The sequence below is a fragment of the Sebastes fasciatus genome, chromosome 22 (assembly GCF_043250625.1).
Source record: "Sebastes fasciatus isolate fSebFas1 chromosome 22, fSebFas1.pri, whole genome shotgun sequence".
NCBI classification, from domain to species: domain Eukaryota; kingdom Metazoa; phylum Chordata; class Actinopteri; order Perciformes; family Sebastidae; genus Sebastes; species Sebastes fasciatus.
This window is the reverse complement of record NC_133816.1, coordinates 14,434,797-14,457,011: the sequence shown is the minus strand read 5'-3', so window position 1 is coordinate 14,457,011 and position 22,215 is coordinate 14,434,797. Positions and strand designations below refer to the sequence as shown.

General features: G+C 40.1%; 1 protein-coding gene across 11 annotated transcripts; it reads right to left on the bottom strand.

Moving 5' to 3' along the window:
• Positions 1-2,908: 2,908 nt before the first annotated feature.
• LOC141760720 (uncharacterized) lies at positions 2,909-18,965 on the bottom strand. Of its 11 annotated transcripts, XM_074623773.1 has the most exons (23): positions 18,814-18,844; positions 18,477-18,563; positions 16,486-16,674; positions 14,246-14,557; positions 14,019-14,079; positions 13,849-13,940; positions 13,538-13,598; positions 13,383-13,462; positions 13,045-13,105; positions 12,876-12,967; positions 12,565-12,625; positions 12,408-12,487; positions 11,135-11,210; positions 10,963-11,048; positions 10,774-10,861; positions 10,588-10,676; positions 8,774-8,899; positions 7,774-7,869; positions 7,586-7,689; positions 7,372-7,480; positions 6,896-7,040; positions 6,792-6,818; positions 2,909-4,920 (listed from the first exon to the last, which is right to left on the bottom strand). In XM_074623773.1, the coding sequence occupies exons 3-23, from the start codon at positions 16,654-16,656 to the stop codon at positions 4,373-4,375; spliced, it is 2,565 nt and encodes an 854-aa protein (XP_074479874.1). In that variant the 5' UTR covers positions 16,657-16,674; positions 18,477-18,563; positions 18,814-18,844; the 3' UTR covers positions 2,909-4,372. The 11 variants fall into 11 exon arrangements, with proteins under 11 accessions (XP_074479874.1, XP_074479872.1, XP_074479875.1 ...); XM_074623771.1 differs by lacking the exon at positions 18,477-18,563 and having other exon boundaries at positions 18,814-18,965; XM_074623774.1 differs by lacking the exon at positions 18,477-18,563 and having other exon boundaries at positions 7,774-7,863; positions 18,814-18,965.
• Positions 18,966-22,215: the final 3,250 nt, after the last annotated feature.

The window sequence follows — 22,215 nt, the reverse complement described above, 5'->3', positions numbered from 1 at the left end:
AGTCTCACACATATTTAACCCTCTGAGACCCACAATAGACCCGTTTTTGTCTTTTTTAGGGGGGTACAGGGGGTCTTTAGGGGGAGATAGCATGTCAGCAGTAGATGTCACATAGAAGTGGTGTACATCATCTGAAAGCTGGGAACCTGAAGATTCATTTGAAATGCAGCTCAGCACTGTGTGTCAAGGTGTTCTAGTCATAAATCACTCATAAACATGAATTAATTAAAATAAATAGTGAAAGTGTATACGGGTTTAGAACGTTACGATAGAAGTACATGATGGTCATTCCTATGCTCTATCATGTCTCATAAGTTGTTGCAGAAAGTTTTGGATTGATACTACTTTTTACACAGATTTTGTGCTAAATTTAACCCTTTTTTACCACTCGAGAATTGATAAAAATGATCAATAATCCCTCAAAAATACCACATTAAGACAAAAAGACCTTGAGGAACGACATAGAAAAAGTCATGCTGTGATGTGGGATCAGAAACTTTTGTTATTTGGAGATTTCTACAAGAACTGCGTTTTTCAATGATTGGATGGTGAGCACCTCTGTTCTGGACACTGCTCAGAAACCCCCTTATTGTCAATCTACTATTCTAATAATATAATAAAACAATGAATTTTTGTTAGTGATGAAGAGGTTTTCTCACCTGCTCTGATCAGTCAGCCTCTGTACTGTAAATGTTGCTGTGTTTAGTCTGGAGGAGGATCAATACCAACTGATGTTTAAGTCTCTGATAGAAGTCCAACAATATGTATCCCCTTTTAAACCTCCTCTTGTCTTGTGAACATTTGATCACAACCAATCATTTTAGCCCAAAGATATTACCAGCCAATTAAAATACTGCAAACTTACTTTTCACCATATATGTCTTTGATCGTTACTGGATAAAGTAATGTGCATGAACGTGTCAACACAATCCAACTGCTGCATGTATTTCTGTGGAATGAGGAAGAAATACTGTACATAACCTACACAGAAAAGACAGACAATCTGTAAATATAACTGCCTCATGCATGCAGTATTCAATGGTGGGCTGTTGATGGTCAGCACAACATAGAAAATGCTCCAATAGCTGCACTATACAGTATATGCAATGATATTACACGCTGTAATAACAACACTGGATTCACAAAATCTACAGTTTATATTGTAAATGTTTTAAATTACAACGGGAACACGTATAATAAACAGCATACATGATCATATTATTGATTAACACATATCTGCGCTGTGTTTTATTCTTTTGATTCATTTAATTTCTATTAACAAACCAACAGTAATTTCATTACATATTGATTTCACTTTTGTGGTCACAAAGTCATTGTGGGTGAGACTTGACGCAAGAAAAACACATAAGCACCAAGTCACTGTGGGTGAGACTTGACGCAAGAAAAACACATAAGCACCAAGTCACTGTGGGTGAGACTGGGCGCAAGAAAAACACATAAGCACCAAGTCACTGTGGGTGAGACTGGGCGCAAGAAAAACAAATAAGCACCAAGTCACTGTGGGTGAGACTTGGTAAGACATAAGGAAAAACTGGGGCCCTTGTAAGTACATGCAAGACTACATAATCAGAAGTCCATCCAGGTATTGTTTGCGCCTCCAAAACAAGCTACACAAAAGGGCTGTCAATCGATTAAAATATTTAATCCCGATTAATGACATGATGGTCCATAGTTAATTGCGATTAATCACAAATTAATCACATTTTTTATTTGTTCAAAATGTACTTTAAATAGATATTTATCAAGTATTTAACACTCTTATCAACATGGGAGTGGTCAAATATGCTGCTTTATGCAAATGTTTGTATATATTTATTATTGGAAATTAATTAACAACACAAAAAAATTATAAATATTTTCCAGAAACCCTCACAGGTACTGCATTTAGCATAAAACAATATGCTCAAATCATAACATGGCAAACCAACAGCTGTCAGTGTGTCAGTGTGCTGACTTGACTATGACTTTCACCGAACTGCATGTGATTATCATAAAACGGGCATGTCTGTAAAGGGGAGACTTGTGCGTACCCAGAGAACCCATTTTTATTCACATATCTTGAGGTCAGAGTTCAAGGAACCCCATTGAAAATGGCCATGACAGTTTTTCCTCGTCAAAATACCTTACTTTGGAGCGTTATTCAGCCTCCTCCAAGCCATCATAACATGGTTGGCAGCATCAGATTCCTTAGGTTTTCTAGTTTCATGTGATACCTTCACTCTAGTTCTAAAACTTAACCTGATAAAGCCTCTGAAAGACAGTGAAGTCAGTCCTCGCCAAACTTTAGCACAAGTTTGGAGTATTACTTTGCCTCCTTTGTGATGAGCTAGTATGACATGGTTGGTAGCAATGGATTCTTTAGGTGTTCTAGTTTCATGTCATGATGTATCTTAACTTTAGCTTTAAAACTGAGCCTGCTACAACCTCCAGAATATCAATGGCATTAATGCGCAACCTCACATCGTCAGGTGCATTACCACCACCATCTGGACCGGAGTGATTTTAGATGTAGCCTGGGTAAACAAAGGTGGATTGCAATGAGATTTGTGATGTGGCAAATGGAGATTCATATATGTGGCTAATAGTAAACAAAGGAGAATTAAATCTCCTCTATTTTTATCTGGATACAAGACACATGGAATGACAAGTGTAAATGGGGCCTTTCCTTTCCTGAAACACAAAGAGAAACAGAGGTTTGATGAGGGACATGTGAGGAGGATCAGGTGACTGACAACTTTGAGAGCAACTGGTGGACAGATGGGGAATAACAATATCTGGAAAGTTCCAAGAAAATGCAAAGCCAAGGGGAAGTGAGAGCTACTGAAGCTGAAGAGGGGAAGAAAGAGTCATTGTGGCTTTCAGTTACATCGACAAATACAATCTCAAACATGTTTTATTCTTTTATTTTTACCAAAACCGTGAAAAAATAAAACCAAAAAATATAGAAAATATTCCCCCAAATATAAGTTCTATTCATATATTTTCACTTCATATCATAAACATATTATAATACCAGTGACTTGGCATATTTAGAGCTACTCATGCAAACCACAGCAGAAGCAGCCTCATTGTATATCAACAGAAACCACATGATGAATGTAACAGATGTACATGAAGATATAAAATGTGTAAAACAAAAACAAGTTAAAAAAAAAGTGGATTCAGTGTCCACCAAATGTTGACCTTATATGAAGTATAGATAAATACCTATGGCGGAATGTAACAGAGCACACATTTGAGGTACTTTATTAAAAGCCTTATTCTGGCTGATTAGACTTAGACCTCTGCTCAGGTTGAAGATGGGCTGGAGATTTGATGGGAATTTATCAGCTCACAAATCTTCATCTACCAATAAGAATGATAAAGGTGTAATTTGTCCCGCCCTAACAGGTTCAATAACGCTAACAGGAGAAAATTTGTTTTAACGCCACTAATTTCTTTAACGCATCAACACAATCGATATTTCGGAGGTTATAGCGGGCTCATAGTGAAGATGCTGGTTTCACATGAAACTACAAAAACCTAAGGAATCCATTTATTTATTTAAAAAGGATTCCCATTTGCTTATGCCAATGGCGCCAGCTAGTCTCCCGGGGTCCAAAATCAAGTACATTACATTTATCACATACATACTATATACAACATCATATTTGTGTTACACTAATAACGTTAAAATTTTCCAAACATATATAAATTTCACATTCATACACATCTTCCACAACCATTTAGCCTCAAGGCCCATCATCAGGGAAAAGCAAGAAAAGAAAAACCATACATGACCAACACTGGACTATCGATCAGCTGCTTAAGCAATGTATTCTTAGATGGTATTTGAATGAAGATTTGTCAGAGGGTTGCTACCAACCATGTCCTATTAGTCTTATTAAATATCTTAATTGATTGACAGCCCAAGTAAAAACATTTCATGATTCCAACAAGGGAGGTGTCTGGTTTCCGTAGCTCCGTATATAGCGTTACGTTCAAATTCTAAGCCCGCCTTTTTTTTAGCGGTCCAATCAAATGCAAAGGATTTGATTTAAATATACCGTATATATATTCCCTTTATACGTCACAGTACAGAAGATAAAGACGCTCTGACTCCACTAGCTTCTAACTTTCACTGGGACTAAATGAAAAATATATAGCACATAAAACTAAACTGGAAAAATTATGTCTTCATCAATGTATGAATAAAATGTCCTGTTTAGGAAGGTAAATAATCTCCATCACCCAAGATAACCAAGTCCCAATTTATACCCTTTGATGGTGTTCACCTGAACTCACTCATTTCATATCAAGTGGTGCATTATAACTTCCAGTGCACCAGTAACACCTGCACTTCATATAACTACTACTGTCTTTTCACAGCAGAGATGATCAGGGGATAAGAGTTTTTCCCATTATGTGGAGGATGTGGACTGAAATATGGGAAAATCTTTTTACTGAACGAACACTCGGTAAATGAGTAGATGTGAGATTGAGCCGTCACATCGTAGAAGGACACAAGACCTTCCTCGTAGTCTACGAACACCCCAACTGTCTGAGCTTTCTCTTTCAGGGGGAGAGGAACTGGTGGTTCTGTCAGGGCTGCGTACTTTTCGCCTTTATAATGTACGATGACCCAGTAACCGTTATCTGGGTTCAGCGAGAGTTTCCCCCTGCGGTTTGCGTCGCATCCCGCCACACCCAGATCCCACCCCGTCTTTTTGGTGACCTCCACCTCCCAGTAGAACTTCCCAGAGGTCATTCTGTTGAGCCCCACGATGCTGCCGAACATGTCGAACATCTGCGGAGCATCTGGAACTCTCTGGTATCTCATTCCTCCATCTTTCACCATCTTCCCATCATCAGAAAGAACAAGGCATCGGTGTGCAGAGGCTGGATCCAGCTTTACATCCACTGTAGTTGAGTAGAATAATGGAAATAGAATGCATGATGCACTTCATATGGGTGACACACACAAACACTGTATGTTGATGCTCCTGAATTTAATTATTAAACTATTAACTATAAACTATATACTATAAACTAGCATATAAAGAACTTAATTTAGGTTCAACTAAAGGCCTTTACACACCAGGGGTGTGACGAATAAACGACACAAAGATGCAAAATACTCGCCTGCGAATATTATATATCTAGGGCTTTTATTGTGAAAGGAAAGAATGGAAGGCCTTTGTCAAGGTTGAAAGGAGTAATAAAGTTTGCTGTCTTGGTTCAGACTACGGAACCTTTACACACTGGGAGCGTGCCAAATATACAACAGGAAAATGTGAAATAATAATAATAATACCCTTCGTGTTCTTGTTTCAAAATATAGGTGCAATTCAACCCATTCCGCACAACGTGATTGGTTGATGCCTTTATTTGTGTGAAAGCTCCGAAAAATCAACCTTGTTCCAAAAATATAATGTATTAATGCATGTAATATTCGTGCTGTGTGGAAGTAATCATGACAAAAATAACAGTTCAAAACGTCAATATATACTGTATATTTATTTTTTTTTAAGAAGAAAAAGGCCAGTGTGTAAAGGCCTTAAGGCTCAACTAATGCAGAAAATAAATGTGTCCACAGAAGAATTTAGTTTTGGTGAAGTATTGAGGGTGAGATATTGATAATTTTGTGTTATTTTAGTCTTAAAATAAGGTATATTACTTCCTTTAAAGGTACAGTGTGTAGGATTTGGTGTGAGGTTGCAGACTGCAACCAACTGATACTTTTCCGTGTGCCAAGCGTGTAGAAGACCTATGGTGGCTGACGCAAAAACCTGAAAACGCAAAGTGCCCTCTCTGTGAAGAGGACCCGCTCCGTTTGTAGATATAAAAAAACATTAATATTATATTCCAATTTCTGCCAATAGATCCCCCTAAATACTACACATTGTTCCCTTAAACTATCATTTCAATAGGACAAACAAAACACACACAATGTTGATGTTCTACATGATGGAACGTATAATTTTGTGAAACAAGGACACAGCTTGGTCATACCACTAAGTGGAGACTGTCCTCCCAAGAAAAAAACACAGAATCAGTTGTTTCAGCAAAAGCTTCATGTGACAAAGTAGATGGTTGGGTCAACACAGACTGCATGAAGTTTTGTTTCCTGTTTACAATATGTGGAGTGGGTTTTTTTAAGTCCAAAAAGATAGTGTGCGCTCAGTGGGTAAAACATGAGATGCACTCAACAAACAAATACTAATGCTGTTGAAGAAAAAGCTGAAATCTTCAAATGTGTGCAAAAGAGAAAGACTTTGATAAAAAGTGTTATTGGTTACAAGGCTTGTTTGTGAGTATTGGGGGAAAAAAACAAAAACTGTTCACCTTGACAGGCATTGTTCAGGGTAACAGAGACACTGTCTGAGCCTGACTCTTTTACACATTCACTCAGGGGTGTGTCCTAATTGGATATAATTGGGGCAACAGGTGGGAGGTAATGAGTGTGAGGTTCTCCCTGAATCACACTCATTACCTCCCACCTGTTGTCCCAATTCCCCAATTAGGGCACACCCTGAGTGAATGTATAAAAGAGTCAGGTTCAGGTGTTGTCTCTTCATTGTTTACCCTGAAGAACATATATCAAGGTTGCTCTTTTAAATTGTCATGAAACCATAAAGGCTTTTTAATCAAAACTCTAAATGCTCTCACTCCTTTACGTGTTAGTGCCTGAAGCTGATTTCTTTTAAAACCACGACCACAATCGTTCCCTAACCACCATGTTTTCCTGTTTAAAACATCACATTTTTCTTTAAATGTTCTGAGTCACATACCTGCAAAAGTGGGAATCCTCTTGAGTTCTGTGGAAAGAGAAATTATATTAAAACAAGTGACTATGATTTAAATACATAACTTGATCAATTTAAGGAGTGCTCACCAACAGAAGAGAGTTTTTCCAGTTTCTGGTGAATTTGTTCCATCATGTTTGATGTTGTAGTTCTTAGTGACCCGAAGGAGAATGAAGTGTCAAGAGTGACATTTTTCCAATCTCGAGATTCCACCAAGCCCGTTAGAGAAGAATCCTGTGTGTCACATAAAATTATTTGAATGATCAGAAACAAGTGGAAAAACCCAGAATAGTTGAGCACAAAACCGACAGACAACCATTCACGCTCACATTCACACCTACGGGCAATTTAGAGTCCACAATTAACCTAACCTGCATGTCTTCGGGGTGTGGGGGGAAACCTGAATACCCGGAGAAAACCCACGTTAACACGGGGAGAACATGCACACTCCACACAGACACCTCTTGCTGTGAGGCGGCAGTGCTAATCACTGCACGATGACATCTAGCAAAAATAGAAACATAATGACATGATGTTAAAAAGGTCAAAAGCTTGGATGTCTCACCTGCAAGTCTGGGTTTTTGTCCAACTCATCAATGGTCTTTTTGAGTTTGTCAATTTCCTTTTGCAGCTTCTGAACCAGATCGTGTGCTTCTCTCTTCACTCTCTGTCTCCTAAAAATAACATACAGTAACATTAGGCCATTAGGCAGCTAGTTGTATTCATTGATTAACCCCAACTGTGATGTTCATGTCATACATCACTGTTTTATAACCGACCTCTCCTCCAGAGGTTGGAGGGCTTTCTGCCGAGCGTCCTCCACCACTTTCATCACCTCTGAGAACACGTTGTTGATCTGCAGCCATTCAGCATCCAAGCCGCCCTGAAAAGAGTAACGGACAGTGAGGATGTTAAAGAAACATTAATTAACCAAAATCAAACAGTTAAAAAATCTGCCGCAGCTCACCTTGCAGGCTGTTACAGATGATCTGACTTCAGCCATCTTTTGTTCTCTCGTCTGAATTTTCTGCTGTAAATCAGCTGCTATCCTGTCTCGCTTCACCTCGAATGAAGACAAAAAGGGCTTTTTATTAGGGTGCACACATTGTAGTGATACAAGTACAATGACTGCATTGCTGAATGAAAAGTGCACTGATAAAAGTTTGAATCTAATAAATGCTGAAAGGATAAATTAGAGGTGTTAAGTATAAACACCCAATAGAGTCTAACAAGAATAATGGTACCACAGGCTCCGTCCTTTCCATGCTTTCCTCTCATTGTCTAAGTAAGCAGCCGTGCAATGCATTCTGGTAGCGTGGTGGCACCATTTGCATTGGCCTCTCCTTATTTGCATAAAGTTGTAGTCGAGGCTACTTTATGCAAATCAGGGACGCCCGGCGCGACTCGCCGCCTCTGGAAACTCCCGAGAAACTTTTAAACTAACCATTAGCAACTGTATGGCTTTTTGCTCGCATAAAATGTTTTCAGAACACATTTCGGTGAACTATTTTTGTGATGTAAGAGACACCGCCGGTGTGAGAAAAGTAAAGCGTTTTTTGAACATTAAAGCATGTATACATGTTCTAGTAGAAACCCAAAATACAAGTGTGCACCTGAAAATAAGTGTAATAGGTCATCTTTAAAACAACAAATGTCAACCTGCTGATGGCGCTAGAGGAAAAAAGTAGGATACAACATCTAACCATGAATATCTGTACAACATTTTGTGCCAGGCTATCGTGTAGATGTTGAGACATTTCAGTGGTTGAGTGAAAACTTTGATTTCACAGTGGTGCTAAATCATAAAGTCAGATGATCATAAACGTGAGTAGGATTCATCCTCTGGGGGCCATGAATGCCTATACCAAATTTCATTGGGATCCATGTGATATTTGTTGAGATATGTCATGTTGGACCAAAGTAGTGGACCGACTGACTGACCAATAGAGATGTTAAAAGTTTACTACCTTTTGTAGCTTTTGAGCCTCCCTCTCTCTCTCCTTCTCCTTCTCTTTCTCCTTCTCACTCTCCTTTTGTCGCATTTCTGTTTCCTGAGCCGTGGTTGTTGGAACATCCCAGAACAGTTGATCCACCTAAAGGATGAAAGCAACTTCTCAGTTATGCGTGGTTATAGACCTTTTCATTGCTATTCTGTTGCAAGGGCAACAGCTTTGGTCTGAGTTTACTTCCTGTCAGCTACTGCATTAACAAACAAAAGGTGCCCATTGAGAATGTCTATGTTGTCAACTTTGAAAAGGTCTATAACAAAGAATTCTGTCAAATTCTATCCAACAGGTAAAAATGAAGTTCTATACAAATGCATCTGTACTTAAAGGGACAGTGTGTAGGATTTGGTGGCATTAATGGTGTGGTTGCAGAATGCAACCAACTGAATACCCTCCTCTCACTGCGGAGTGCAAAGCAATGGTAACACCATTCGCCTCAGTCAGAGGCCTTCCTTAACATAATAACACTACTTTAGGAGCAACGGAAGTATAGGCGCAGTTTGTGTCGTAGCCAAAAATGCATGAAGGGGTTTAAATATTATCTATATCTTTTATAATAACACAGAACTAATACTTGATGTAATGATGAATAATATCGACCATGTTTATAATATCGACCACGTCTGTGGTCTTTTTATTTACTTCTTTTTAATAACATCTGAGCTCTCTGTCCACACTGAATCCGTTAAATATGAACTTTTGTCATGTCATGCAAACAAACCACGTACCTATCAGCTGTGCTCTCGAGATCAGACTGGAGCTGGAGACGTAACCATTTAAAAGATGGGATATACTTGCTGTCTTCCTATGTTTGTTGCCTACTTTTTAAAGAGAAAACACACGTTTTATATCGTGAAATTTACTGGAAATGACTGGCTTCAATGTAGCCAACAGTAAGTAGGTAGCTTTCAGGTGATCTACCTCCAGCCAGCTGCCTCTTATTTAGGTCTTTTTAGTTAAACGAAGAGGTATTGCTCTAGATAACTCATTTCAACTTCACAATCAGCCGTTCCTCAACTGTTGCAGTGCTTTCAACGTGAGCGACAGGAATAAATAGAAACCGCGTTCGACAAAAGTTCAGCTCCAAGTGTCACTCAAGGCCAGTTACACATCCCAATAGAATACAATGCAAACTGATTTTGTCGTTGACGTTCGCTCGCGTCACATTCAGTTAGGAATAATATGTAGCCTACACCACCGAGTAGCCTATTGCAAGGCTCATCTCTGGTTTGCTGTTGGGTTTTGCTGTTTTCTCTGAGTTCATTTTCTATTGTAATTCTTGCAATATTCCATCACTCATTGGGCATATTAGTCGGGATATAAAAAGGCACCTGCTGGTGATTATTTTTTGTTCAAACTGCGCCTATGAATGCAAGTCAGACGTCAGCTGGCGTTACCACAGATTACCACAGTTTACCACGTTACTGTTCACATCGCGTCGGAGAACTACGGTGGCCTTCAGGTAAACGGAAAGGTTCTCTCTCACTGGAGCCAGTGTTTGGTTCGTCCATTCTATTCTACTGTAGTAACATGGCGGAGCAACATGGCGGACTCCGTGAAGAGGACCCGCTCCCCATGAAGATATGAAGGACTCATTCTGAGCTACGATTCTTAGTTTCAGGTGGTTATACACTAATAAAAACATAGTTATGAATATCATTTCTACTAATAGATCCCCTGAAATGCTACACACTGGCCCTTTAAGAAGTTATTCACAGGATGATACTGGATTTGCTCTCCAGCAGGGCGTTTAAATAAGTCGAAACCTGCTGTACCTGCTGTGCACCGCTGGAGAAATCAAGCACTCGACGAGCGTTGCCGGTGGTTTGATGTGTTGTGCTGTAGTGCGGTGGAGTTTCAAACGCTGTGGAGAAACAAGTTGGTCACCGTCAAACAAAGCTGCTTTGAATCGTCTCGATATGTTGTTCCTGTTCTGAATGAATTCCAGTTATAGAGCATACCTGATCTGTTTGTCTCCTTCACTGTGAATTCTGCGGCTGCATGATTCACTTGGGTGCCGAAGATCTGCGACATCGGCATCAGGGAAGTCTAACAGAGAAAAATAGAAGATGAGATTTAAAAGGTTTCACTCAACAAAAATTTGCTAACGTTTCCCGATCACTTAATATTTCCACAGACATCTGATGTACCTGTGCACCACCGGTGAAATCAAGCGCTCCATGACTTTTGTCTGAGATGGTGTACATTTGCAGAGAGTGCTGTTGAGCTTCCATACCTGTAGGGAAAGAGCATGGGTCACTGTTAAACGCAGCTGCTTTGTGTCGCATCCAGTTATGAATAAACTACGATTATGATGCGTACCTGATTTGAACATCCCTATTATTGCGGCTTCTGTTGAGGTCATTGGGGCGGGGAAGTTTTGAGACACAGGCACATTCTGTCAGAGAGAGGTGGAAGATATGATTGTACAGTTTGTTTCAAGCTTATATCAATCTACAACTTGTTCGCGCGAAAAGACGTATGAATGCTACGATAATGCAAAAGGCATTTAGCGTGTAATAAAAACGCCTTTTTGGGTTTCTGCGTGTCATTTGTACGCCATGTATCCTGAGTTGGTGACACCGACTAGTAGGTTTTATCTTCATGGTAGATCACCGAAAGAAGGTATAAAAGAACACGACAGCGACCTCAAGCGACCGTAGTAATCATGACGGGAGCAGAAGCGGAAGTCAGGTGCTACACAGCATGAAACTCCATAAGTGCTGGAGGTTGGGGATGATGGATGGGACACAAAACACAGAACTTTCCCCCAAGAGACTGGAGTTTGCAACCTGTGTGAAACCAACAGAGTGTGTAGTTGTCTTTGTGTTCGTAGTTATTTTAACCCTTTGGCCTAAACCTAAAGAAGTGAAGTTGTAGTTTTGTTGCCTAAACCTAAAGAAGCCTTTTTGTTTGTGTTCAAAACGTAATGTTTCATTCAGTTTTACAACATGTTAGAACATGTTGCTTTTAAGTTCACTTTTACAACATAGTAGGCCCCTAATGACCCGACTGATAACACCTATGTAATGGCCTGATAACAGTCGAAGTGGGTGCCTTATGGTGGGCGGGTGGGGAGGTTGATGGGTCCAACAAACACCGAACTTTTATCCTGAAGACCGGTGTTTTGTTTTGTAAGTTACTTTAGTGACGTTGGTCATTTCTTTTTTCCATAGTTTAGTTACGTTGTTTCTGTACGTATTTTACTTAACCTTGGTGGTTTTGTTGCCTAAACTGCGGGTGTTTGCATAGCGAAAAGCGTCATACAAATGATACACGAAAAAGGCTAAAATGCGTACTCATGACACGCGGAAAGTCCGCGGAATGTCGTTCTATCTATACGCCTTCCTGGGTTGCACTCTAACTTCATTTGTTTAAAAAAAAAAAACTTATCGTTTCCTCATAATTCAAAATTCCATGACACTTTTGGTTTTGCCGTCTTGCGTTAAATCCTATAATTTTATTATCCATAATGATTTCTGTATAATGGACAACAACACGTTTTGTCCTGAATTTATTTTGCAATTTTTTTATATCAGTGATATGTTTAGCACATATAATCTATATTTTTGCTTGAATATAACTCCTTCCTGACCTGAGTGGTCCAGTTAATTGGTCCGCTATTCTTTTGATGAGATTCTCTCCACTGATTTCCCAAGGTGTACTGGTCTCTCTCTGAAAATAATTTAAAAAAAAGTAAATTTCAAGTAAATGCTGTTTTTAAAAAGAAGAATCAGCTGTGTACCACTCACCAGAGTTGAGAGGAGGGTTGAAGATAGTCTTCAAAGGCTCTTCTGCTTTGATTGGAGGTTCCTTGTGGGTAAATATAGGAAGATAACTGTTAAATTGGAATAGTTCATTCTCGGGGATACTCAACATCTTCAAGTAGTGGACCTCATCATTCAAAATTCCATAACACTTTTGGTTTTGCTGTCTTGCGTTAAATCCTATAAATTTATTATCCATAATGATTTTTGTATAATTGACAGCAACACGTTTTGTCCTGAATTGATTATGCAATTTTTGTTTAGCATGTATAATCTAAATTTTTGCTTGAATATACCTCCTGTCTGACTGGAATGGTCCCGCTAACTGGTCCGCTGTCCTTTTGATGAGCATCTCTCCACTGATTTCCAAAGGTGTACTGGTTTGTCTCTGAAAATAATAATAAAAAAAGTAAATTTCAAGTAAATGCTGTTTTTAAAAAGAAGAATCAGCTGTGTACCACTCACCAGAGTTGAGAGGAGGGTTGAAGATAGTCTTCAAAGGCTCTTCTGCTTTGATTGGAGGTTCCTTGTGGGTAAATATAGGAAGATAACTGTTAAATTGGAATAGTTCATTCTCGGGGATACTCAACATCTTCAAGTAGTGGACCTCATCATTCAAAATTCCATAACACTTTTGGTTTTGCTGTCTTGCGTTAAATCCTATAACTTTATTATCCATAATGATTTCTGTATAATGGACAACAACACGTTTTGTCCTGAATTGATTATGAATTTTTTTTATATCAGTGATATGTTTAGCACATATGATCTATATTTTTGATTGAATATAACTCCTTCCTGACCTGAGTGGTCCAGTTAAAGGGTCCGCTATTCTTTTGATGAGATTCTCTCCACTGATTTCCCAAGGTGTACTGGTTTGTCTCTGAAAATAATAATAAAAAGTAAATTTCAAGTAAATGCTGTTTTTAAAAAGAAGAATCAGCTGTGTACCACTCACCAGAGTTGAGAGGAGGGTTGAAGATAGTCTTCAAAGGCTCTTCTGCTTTGATTGGAGGTTCCTTGTGGGTAAATATAGGAAGATAACTGTTAAATTGGAATAGTTCATTCTCGGGGATACTCAACATCTTCAAGTAGTGGACCTCATCATTCAAAATTCCATAACACTTTTGGTTTTGCTGTCTTGCGTTAAATCCTATAAATTTATTATCCATAATGATTTTTGTATAATTGACAGCAACACGTTTTGTCCTGAATTGATTATACAATTTTTGTTTAGCATGTATAATCTAAATTTTTGCTTGAATATACCTCCTGTCTGACTGGAATGGTCCCGCTAACTGGTCCGCTGTCCTTTTGATGAGCATCTCTCCACTGATTTCCAAAGGTGTATTGGTCTCTCTCTGAAAATAAGAAAAAAAGAGAGTAAATTTCAAGTAAATGCTGTTTTTAAAAAGAAGAATCAGCTGTGTACCACTCACCAGAGTTGAGAGGAGGGGTGAAGATACACTTCCAAGGCTCTGCTGCTTCGATTGGAGGTCCCTTGTAGGTCAAATTTGGAAGATAACGGGAATACTCATCATAATCATCATCATCAAGTAGTGGACCGACTGACTAACCAACAGTGGGACATTGTATCCCTTGAGCCGCACTGCTAGTTTAGGCTAAAAACAATACACTATTATTAAAAGTAATAGTAATTTAGTACCTTTTGAGCCTTCCTCTGTTCCTCCCTCTCTCTCTCCTTCTCTCTCTCCTTTGGTCGGGCTGTTGTTTCCGGCGCTGTGATTGCTGGAAGGTTGAAGATAGACATTGAAGGCTCTTCTACCATGATTGGAGGTCCCACGTAGGTCAATGTAGGACGATAACTGTTAAATAGGAATTGTTCACTCTCAGAGATCTTCATTCCTTTCAGTGTGCATCCCATCTTCCCCTGGTGAATCCTCAGGCCCTGGTAAGTCGTCACACTGGACCAACCGCAGTGGCAAACCTGGGTGCTCATGTCTGCTGTGTTGAATATCTGCAGAAGTCACACAAACACACACACTGAAAGCACTTGCTCCACATTTGTAGAAGCAACAATTGCTTCTCAATAGGTTCAGGATTCAGGACTTGGAGCTTATACGTACAGTGACCAAAAGTGTTGTTTTTGTTCATTATTTAAGGGGAAACACTACGGGCAAAAACATTGTTTTTCATGCACTGGTCTATTTTTGGAGATTTTAGACTTTTATGCTCACATAACATGTCTTCTTTCTGACTAGCGGAAAGAAAACATCCAAAATAGATAATTTAGATGTTTACTTTAATACTTTGTCTATTAGAGTTCTCCTAAATTCACCAAAAGTTAGCATAGTGCCTCATTTGCATATGTAAACATTTCAGAAAACGTGTCATACAAAAAATGTAGGTAATCAACTGGGGGCGTTTCATGGGCAGCCGATTAGACTGTTGTCAGGCTAGGCATTATTGGTCGCTATAAGCCCCATTGATGTGGATCAGTAGGGGCCTACTACACCCACTAGTAGGTTTTATCATCTATTCACCGAAAGGCGGTATAAAAGAAGACGACAGCGACCTCTAGCAACTGTAGTAATTATGACGGGATGATGGATGGGACACAAAACACAAGGTTTTCACCCAGGAGACTGGAGTTTGCATGTGAAACTAGCAACGTGTAGTAGTCTTTGTGTTTGTAGTTATTTTAACCCCAAACTTGGTGTTTTTCTCTAAACTTAACAGTTTTTTCTTTGCCTAAACCTTAAGAACTTGTAGTTTTATTGCCTAAACCTAAGGAAGTTGTAGTTTTGATGCCTAAACCAAAATAAGTTGTAGTTTTATTGCCTAAATCTAACTTTTTTTCACCTAAACCTAAAGACGCATTTTTGTTTTTGTTCAAAACGTAATGTTTCATTCCGTTTTACATGTTAGAACATGTTGCTTTTAAGTTTCACTTTTACAATGTAGTAGGTGTAGTAGGCCCCTAATGACCCACATCTATGGTGCTTATGATATGATATGATATGATGATAACGCCTATTTAATGGCCTGATAACAGTTGAATTGGGTGCAGCTTGATATCTAAAGATTTTTAACCTATTCACATGTAGTGTCTTCAAAATGTATGGAAATTTACAATACATATCTTACAAATTTGTTTTTTTCCCCCTGATATTCTGAGACAGAAATCTCCACTTCAGTAGCACTTACATCCACTAAACTTTCCAGCTTCATTCCTATCTATATTCTGAAAATTTTTAAAGAGGGATTTGTACATATATCATTCATAGCCTGATTTATATAACACTTTATTCCTAAAACATGGTGAGAAATTGATTTTTGAGCCTAGCTTTATCCAATGTTCAGATTTCTGTTCTGGAAATTTGTGCAAATTAGCCCATTTTTGATAAAGTCATTTGCATATTTAAACGTATATTTTCAGAAAACTTGTAATACAAAACATAATTGTATTGTATTGGGGGGTATTTGTTATTATTATTATTATTATTATTATTATTATTATTATTATTATTAGTATTAATGTTTTGGATTATTTAATTAATAATTGCCAATGCATATCTTTCAAACAATACAATTTTGATCACCAAAAAGTTTGGCAATATTAATTTTTTAATTTTATTTATTAATTTTTTTGAGGGGGGAGTATTTATTATTATTATTATTATTATTATTTATTTGTAATTTTTTTCGATTAATGTTTTTTAATTATTTAATTAATAATTTTCAATAAACATTTTTGTAACCAATACAATTTTGATTACCAAAAACGTTTGCAATATTTATATAAATTGTTGTTCAATTTAGTACCTTTTGAGCCTTCCTCTGTTCCTCCCTCTCTCTCTCCTTCTCTCTCTCCTTTGGTCGGGCTGTTGTTTCCGGCGCTGTGATTGCTGGAAGGTTGAAGATAGACATTGAAGGCTCTTCTACGAAGATTGGAGGTCCCACGTAGGTCAATGTAGGACGATAACTGTTAAATAGGAATTGTTCACTCTCAGAGATCTTCATTCCTTTCGGTGTGCATCCCATCTTCCCCTGGTGAATCCTCAGGCCCTTATAAGTCGTCGTCGACCAACCGCAGTGGCAAACCTGGGCGCTCATGTCTGCTGTGTTGAATATCTGCAGAAGTCACACACACACAAACACACTGAAAGCACTTGCTCCACATTTGTAGAAGCAACAATTGCTTCTCAATAGGTTCAGGATTCAGGACTTGGAGCTTATACGTACAGTGACCAAAAGTGTTGTTTTTGTTAATTATTAAAGGGGAAACACTACGGGCAAAAACTTTTTTTTCATGCACTGGAAAATTTTGGAGATTTTAAGCTATTATGCTCCCATAACATGTCTTCTTTCTGACTAGTGGAAAGAAAACATCCAAATTAGCACATTTTTAATAAAATAATTTGCATATTTAAACGTACATTTTCAGAAAACTTGTAATACAAAACATAATTGTCTTAATGCAAGTAATCAACTGGGGAAGTTTCATGGTGACATCTAAATGTTTTTTTACCCTATTCACCTGTCACCTGACATGAAATCATAGTTTATTTTTGTGTCAGAAATTATTTTCATCAGTGATTAATTAGGTGCATCATCTCAAATTGCTTATTTACATTTTAAACAGATAACCTTTTGTCCTTAGAAAGAAATAAAGTACACATTTTTGAGTACTTTGTTTTGACACCTGTCTCAAAGCTTGATTTCCAGGGAGGGAAACTTTGAAGATTTTAGTCTCCCACACCTTTCTTTTGTTAGAATGTCGAAATCATTTTAATATTTTCATTTCAGTGTTTCTTTATTTGATGAGAGACTGCTATTTGCAACCTGACTGTGTAGGACTGAGATTAGACAGTGACTAGTCGCCCTCTAGTGGTACTCTAGAGTATATTGTGCAGCAGTATCGACTACTTCCTGCTGTAAATTACCAGGAAATAAAAAAGGAATGGAAATTAATTTTGACTGCAGAAAGTTAGATGTCAAAGTACACGACCTCTATAAAAAGCTTGTCAGTGTCGTGAGGAGGTTTTCTAGAAATGGGATTGAATCAACTTTAACTAGTGGAGTACATCTTGAAATATGAGATTAGATCAAACTTCACTGATTCCATGGAGGGAAATTTATTATTACAGATAAAGAAAAGGGTAAACCACAGTGGCATAGATGCAGCGTATTTGGGATTATTATTTATAGATTAAAATAATTAATTGGATCAAGCATTATGTGAATAATTGTAAAATAAACAAGACACAAGTATGTGTATATATAATACAACAATAAAATACAGTATAGTATAAGAATATGGCATGATATATAAAAAGATAGTATAACATAACAGTTAAAAATAATAGCAATAATACTAATACTAGTTTATAGTCTATTTGTTATTATTATTATTATTATTATTATTTGGATTAATGTTTTGGATTATTTAATTAATAATTTCCAATAAACATTTTTATAACGAATACAATTTTGATTACCAAAAAGTTTGGCAATATTTATTTTGTTATTAATTTATTGGGGGGGGGGGGGGGGGGGGTAGCGGGTATTTATTAATAAATTATTTTTATATTTATTTTTTTCGATTAATGTTTTGAATTATTTAATTAATAATTTTAAATAAATATTTTTATAACCATTACAAACTTGATCAAAAAGTTTGGCAATAGATCAGATTAACCAATTTTATCATATTATTCTGCATGCATCCAAGTCACTTTAGACTAGAACCATTAAATCCTGCACTAGAACCAGTTTTAAAAGTAACTTTCATCAAAGGAAACCTAATTAATCTCACTCTGACAGCAGCTAAACAACAAACCCATTAAAACATTTACACTTCACACACACTCCCCACAATGTTTCCTGTATTACACACCCTGATACCTGTGGTTTTCCGCCTGTGTTTGTATTACCTCCTCGCCTGTTTTAATGTCTCTACTGTCAGGGAGAGTGTTGTGTTGGTTAGCTGTAGACTTTATGGGTCACTGGTGCTGAAATCACTAAAACATTTATGTTTGAATTATAAAACAAACTGACTTCTAATATCAAAACAAAAGTCAAATTCCTTTCCTTAAATACGTAAAGAGTTTAATAATATTTCATTCTTTATATTTTTTGTCAAACAAAAGCATAGTCACTGAGCATATAGTCTGTGTTGTGATTTTTCCTTTGCAGTTATGTTGCATCATAATTCTAGTAAACATGTTAAAAGAAGAACAGATTGAGGTGAGATGTGCAGCGGCAGTTTACCTTGCTCTCTGGTCTCAGCTCGAAGCTCCTCTGACTGATCCGAGTCTCGTTTCTCGGCTCTACATATCATTCTCAACGCTTTCACTTTCGTTTCAGACAAATCAATCCTGAAGTTTTTCCTTTAATCGCCCCACTTGCAACACAGAAGTGTACAAAGTTCATTGAGCAAAAATCTATTTGTATTGCATCATGATTTAAAAACAAATATTTGTTAAGTGCAAAAAAAAAAAAAAAGGAAGAAATCTCTTGGGTGTGTTTTTTTTATTGAGAGTTCATTCGATCCCTGTGCACTGGAATTAAATATTATATTAAATTATGCTTCAGGCATATGGGGCTTCAAAGAATGTACAATAACAGAGCTGTTTTTCAGGTGTTCATATGGTTGCTCCTACTTTGGCTGTTCAGGGTGATATGGGATGGATTCCTGCTTCAATAATGTGGAAATGTGAAATGATTATACTGTGGAATCGTTTGCTTAATATGTCACAATACAGGATCAATAAGAAGTTATTTCTTTGGAGTAAATCACATAATGCTCCATGGGGCTACAGAACTTGCTGAATTGCAATATATGTACAGTAACAATTTTTCACGTAGCATGAACACAATTAGAAGATTAAGTTAATTGCAAGATTTGAAGAAAAAAATGGTCGAAAGATATATTGTTAAAATCTAAATTATAAACATATATTCAAATCAAGCACAGTTATGGCACTGAATCTTATGTTCTAGCAAACCTATCAAGGAGTCAGAGGTCTTTAGTTGCACGGTTAAGAACAGGAATCCTTCCTCTGGACCTGGAAGCTGGTAGATTTAAAAAACATCCAGGAGGACAACATGTTGTGCGAAGTATGCGAGTTAGGAGAAGAATAAAAAATGTATAATATTTTCTTTTGTGTTGTCCATACTATGATGAATGACACAATTATAATAAAATCAAATCCAATAAAACATTTTAAATGGGCCATACCTAGTTTTGTGACTAGGGCTGTGTCATGTGGTGAGTTACTAAGATGACCCAAACGCAGAGTACAAGCAGGACAGGAAGATTTTTAAATAAAAGCGAGCTTTAATTCAGCTGACAAACTCCAGAACTAACAAAACAAGGAGGGGAACAAAGTACAAATGAAAACACACCAAAAACAAACTGAGAACAAAAACAAAAAACTACAAACCAGAGGGTGCGAGAGTCACGGGCAGGAGGAACACTAGGAACACTAGGAACACGGAGGAACACTAGGAACACGGAGGACAAGGGACTGGGAAGACAAGTACGAACCAACAAGGACAGAGGGGAAACACACAGGCTTAAATAACAGACAAATTACACACAGGTGAAACAAATCAGGGCAGGGCAGACAATCAACCACAAGGCGGGAAAACAGACAAAGGAAGGAAGTAAACCCAGACAAGACACAGGAGGAGTGAATCACCAAAATAAAACAGGAAACACCGGAAATACATACAAATAAACCCCATCCAAAACCACAACAGTTCACCACAACAAGCTGGCACAGCCAGAACACAACATAGCCCCCCCCTCAAGGGACGGATCCCAGACGTTCCACAACCAGAACTGGGTGGGCGGAGGGGGGCCCGGAGGAGGGACTCCAGGAACCCTGGGCACCGACCCTCTCAGGCAGACGGCCTGAGGGCAAAACCGGGACAGAGCCTGAGAACTCGGGCGGACGGCCCGGGGACAGAACCGGGACAGAGTCTGGGAACTCGGGCGGACGGCCCGGAGGCAGGGCAGAGTCCGAACCGAGAAACTCCGGCAAATGACCCGGGGGCAAGGCAGAGCCAGAGCCGGGAAACTCGGGCGGACGGCCCGGGGGCAAGGCAGAGCCAGAGCCGGGGAACCCGGGGTCCCGGAACCGCGGCCCAGCAGTCACAGGAACAAGGCTTTTGGGCTGAAACCCAGGCGAAACAGGAGGTGACGGTTGCGACCCAACCGGCGAACCAGACGGAACAGCAGGTGGCGGTTGCGGACCAACCGGCGAATCAGCCGGTGGTGGTTGCGGACCAACCGGCGAATCAGACGGTGGAGGTTGCGGCCCAACCGGAACAGCAGGTGACGGTTGCGGCCCAACCGGAACAGCAGGTGGAGGTTGCGACCCAACCGGAAAAACAGGTGAAGGTTGCGGCCCAACCGGAACAACAGGTGGCGGGTGCGACCCAACCGGAACAGCAGGTGGCGGTTGCGACCCAACCGGAACAGCAGATGGCGATTGCGGCCCAACCGGTAAAGCAGGTGGCGGTTGCGACCCAACCGGAACAGCAGGTGGAGGTTGCGACCCAACCGGAACAGCAGGTGACGGTTGCGACCCAACCGGAACAGCAGGTGACGGTTGCGACCCAACCGGAACAGCAGGTGGAGGTTGCGGCCCAACCGGAACAGCAGGTGGAGGTTGCGACCCAACCGGAAAAGCAAGTGGAGGTTGCGGCCCAACCGGAACAGCAGGTGGCGGTTGCGACCCAACCGGAACAGCAGATGGCGATTGCGGCCCAACCGGTAAAGCAGGTGGCGGTTGCGACCCAACCGGAACAGCAGGTGGAGGTTGCGACCCAACCGGAACAGCAGGTGGCGGTTGCGGCCCAACCGAAACGGAGGTCGACCCGACCCCCGACAGGAGACGTGGAACGGAGGTCGACCTGACCCCCGACAGGAGACGTGGAGCGGAGGTCGACCGGATCGCCGACAGAAGACGTAGAGCGGAGGTCGACCGGACCGCCGACAGGACACGTGGAACAGAAGTCGACCGGACCGCCGACAGGACACGTGGAACAGGAGTCGACCGGACCGCCGACAGGACACGTGGAACAGGAGTCGACCGGACCGCCGACAGGACACGTGGAACAGGAGTCGACCGGACCGCCGACAGGACACGTGGAACCGGAGTCGACCGGACCGCCGACAGGACACGTGGAACAGGAGTCGACCGGACCGCCGACAGGACACGTGGAACAGGAGTCGACCGGACCGCCGACAGGACACGTGGAACAGGAGTCGACCGGACCGCCGACAGGACACGTGGAACAGGAGTCGACCGGACCGCCGACAGGACACGTGGAACAGGAGTCGACCGGACCGCCGACAGGACACGTGGAACAGGAGTCGACCGGACCGCCGACAGGACACGTGGAACAGGAGTCGACCGGACCGCCGACAGGACACGTGGAACAGGAGTCGACCGGACCGCCGACAGGACACGTGGAACAGGAGTCGACCGGACCGCCGACAGGACACGTGGAACAGGAGTCGGCCGAACCGCCGACAGGACACGTGGAGCAGGAGTCGGCCGGACCGTCGACAGGACGCTTGGAGCAGGAGTCGGCCGGACCTCCGACAAGACGCTTGGAGCAGAGGTCTGCCAGACCTCTGACAGGACGCGTGGAGCAGAG

Excerpts from the sequence above, each read along its gene's own strand:
- LOC141760720 (XM_074623771.1), bottom strand. The coding sequence starts at position 16,656 with ATGAGCGCCCAGGTTTGCCACTGCGGTTGGTCGACGACGACTTATAAG. Across the intron at positions 7,870-8,773 it reads AGGCTCAAAAGCTACAAAAG|GTGAAGCGAGACAGGATAGC; the intron begins GTAGTAAACTTT and ends TCTTCATTCGAG. Across the intron at positions 7,690-7,773 it reads CATCTGTAACAGCCTGCAAG|GGCGGCTTGGATGCTGAATG; the intron begins GTGAGCTGCGGC and ends TACTCTTTTCAG.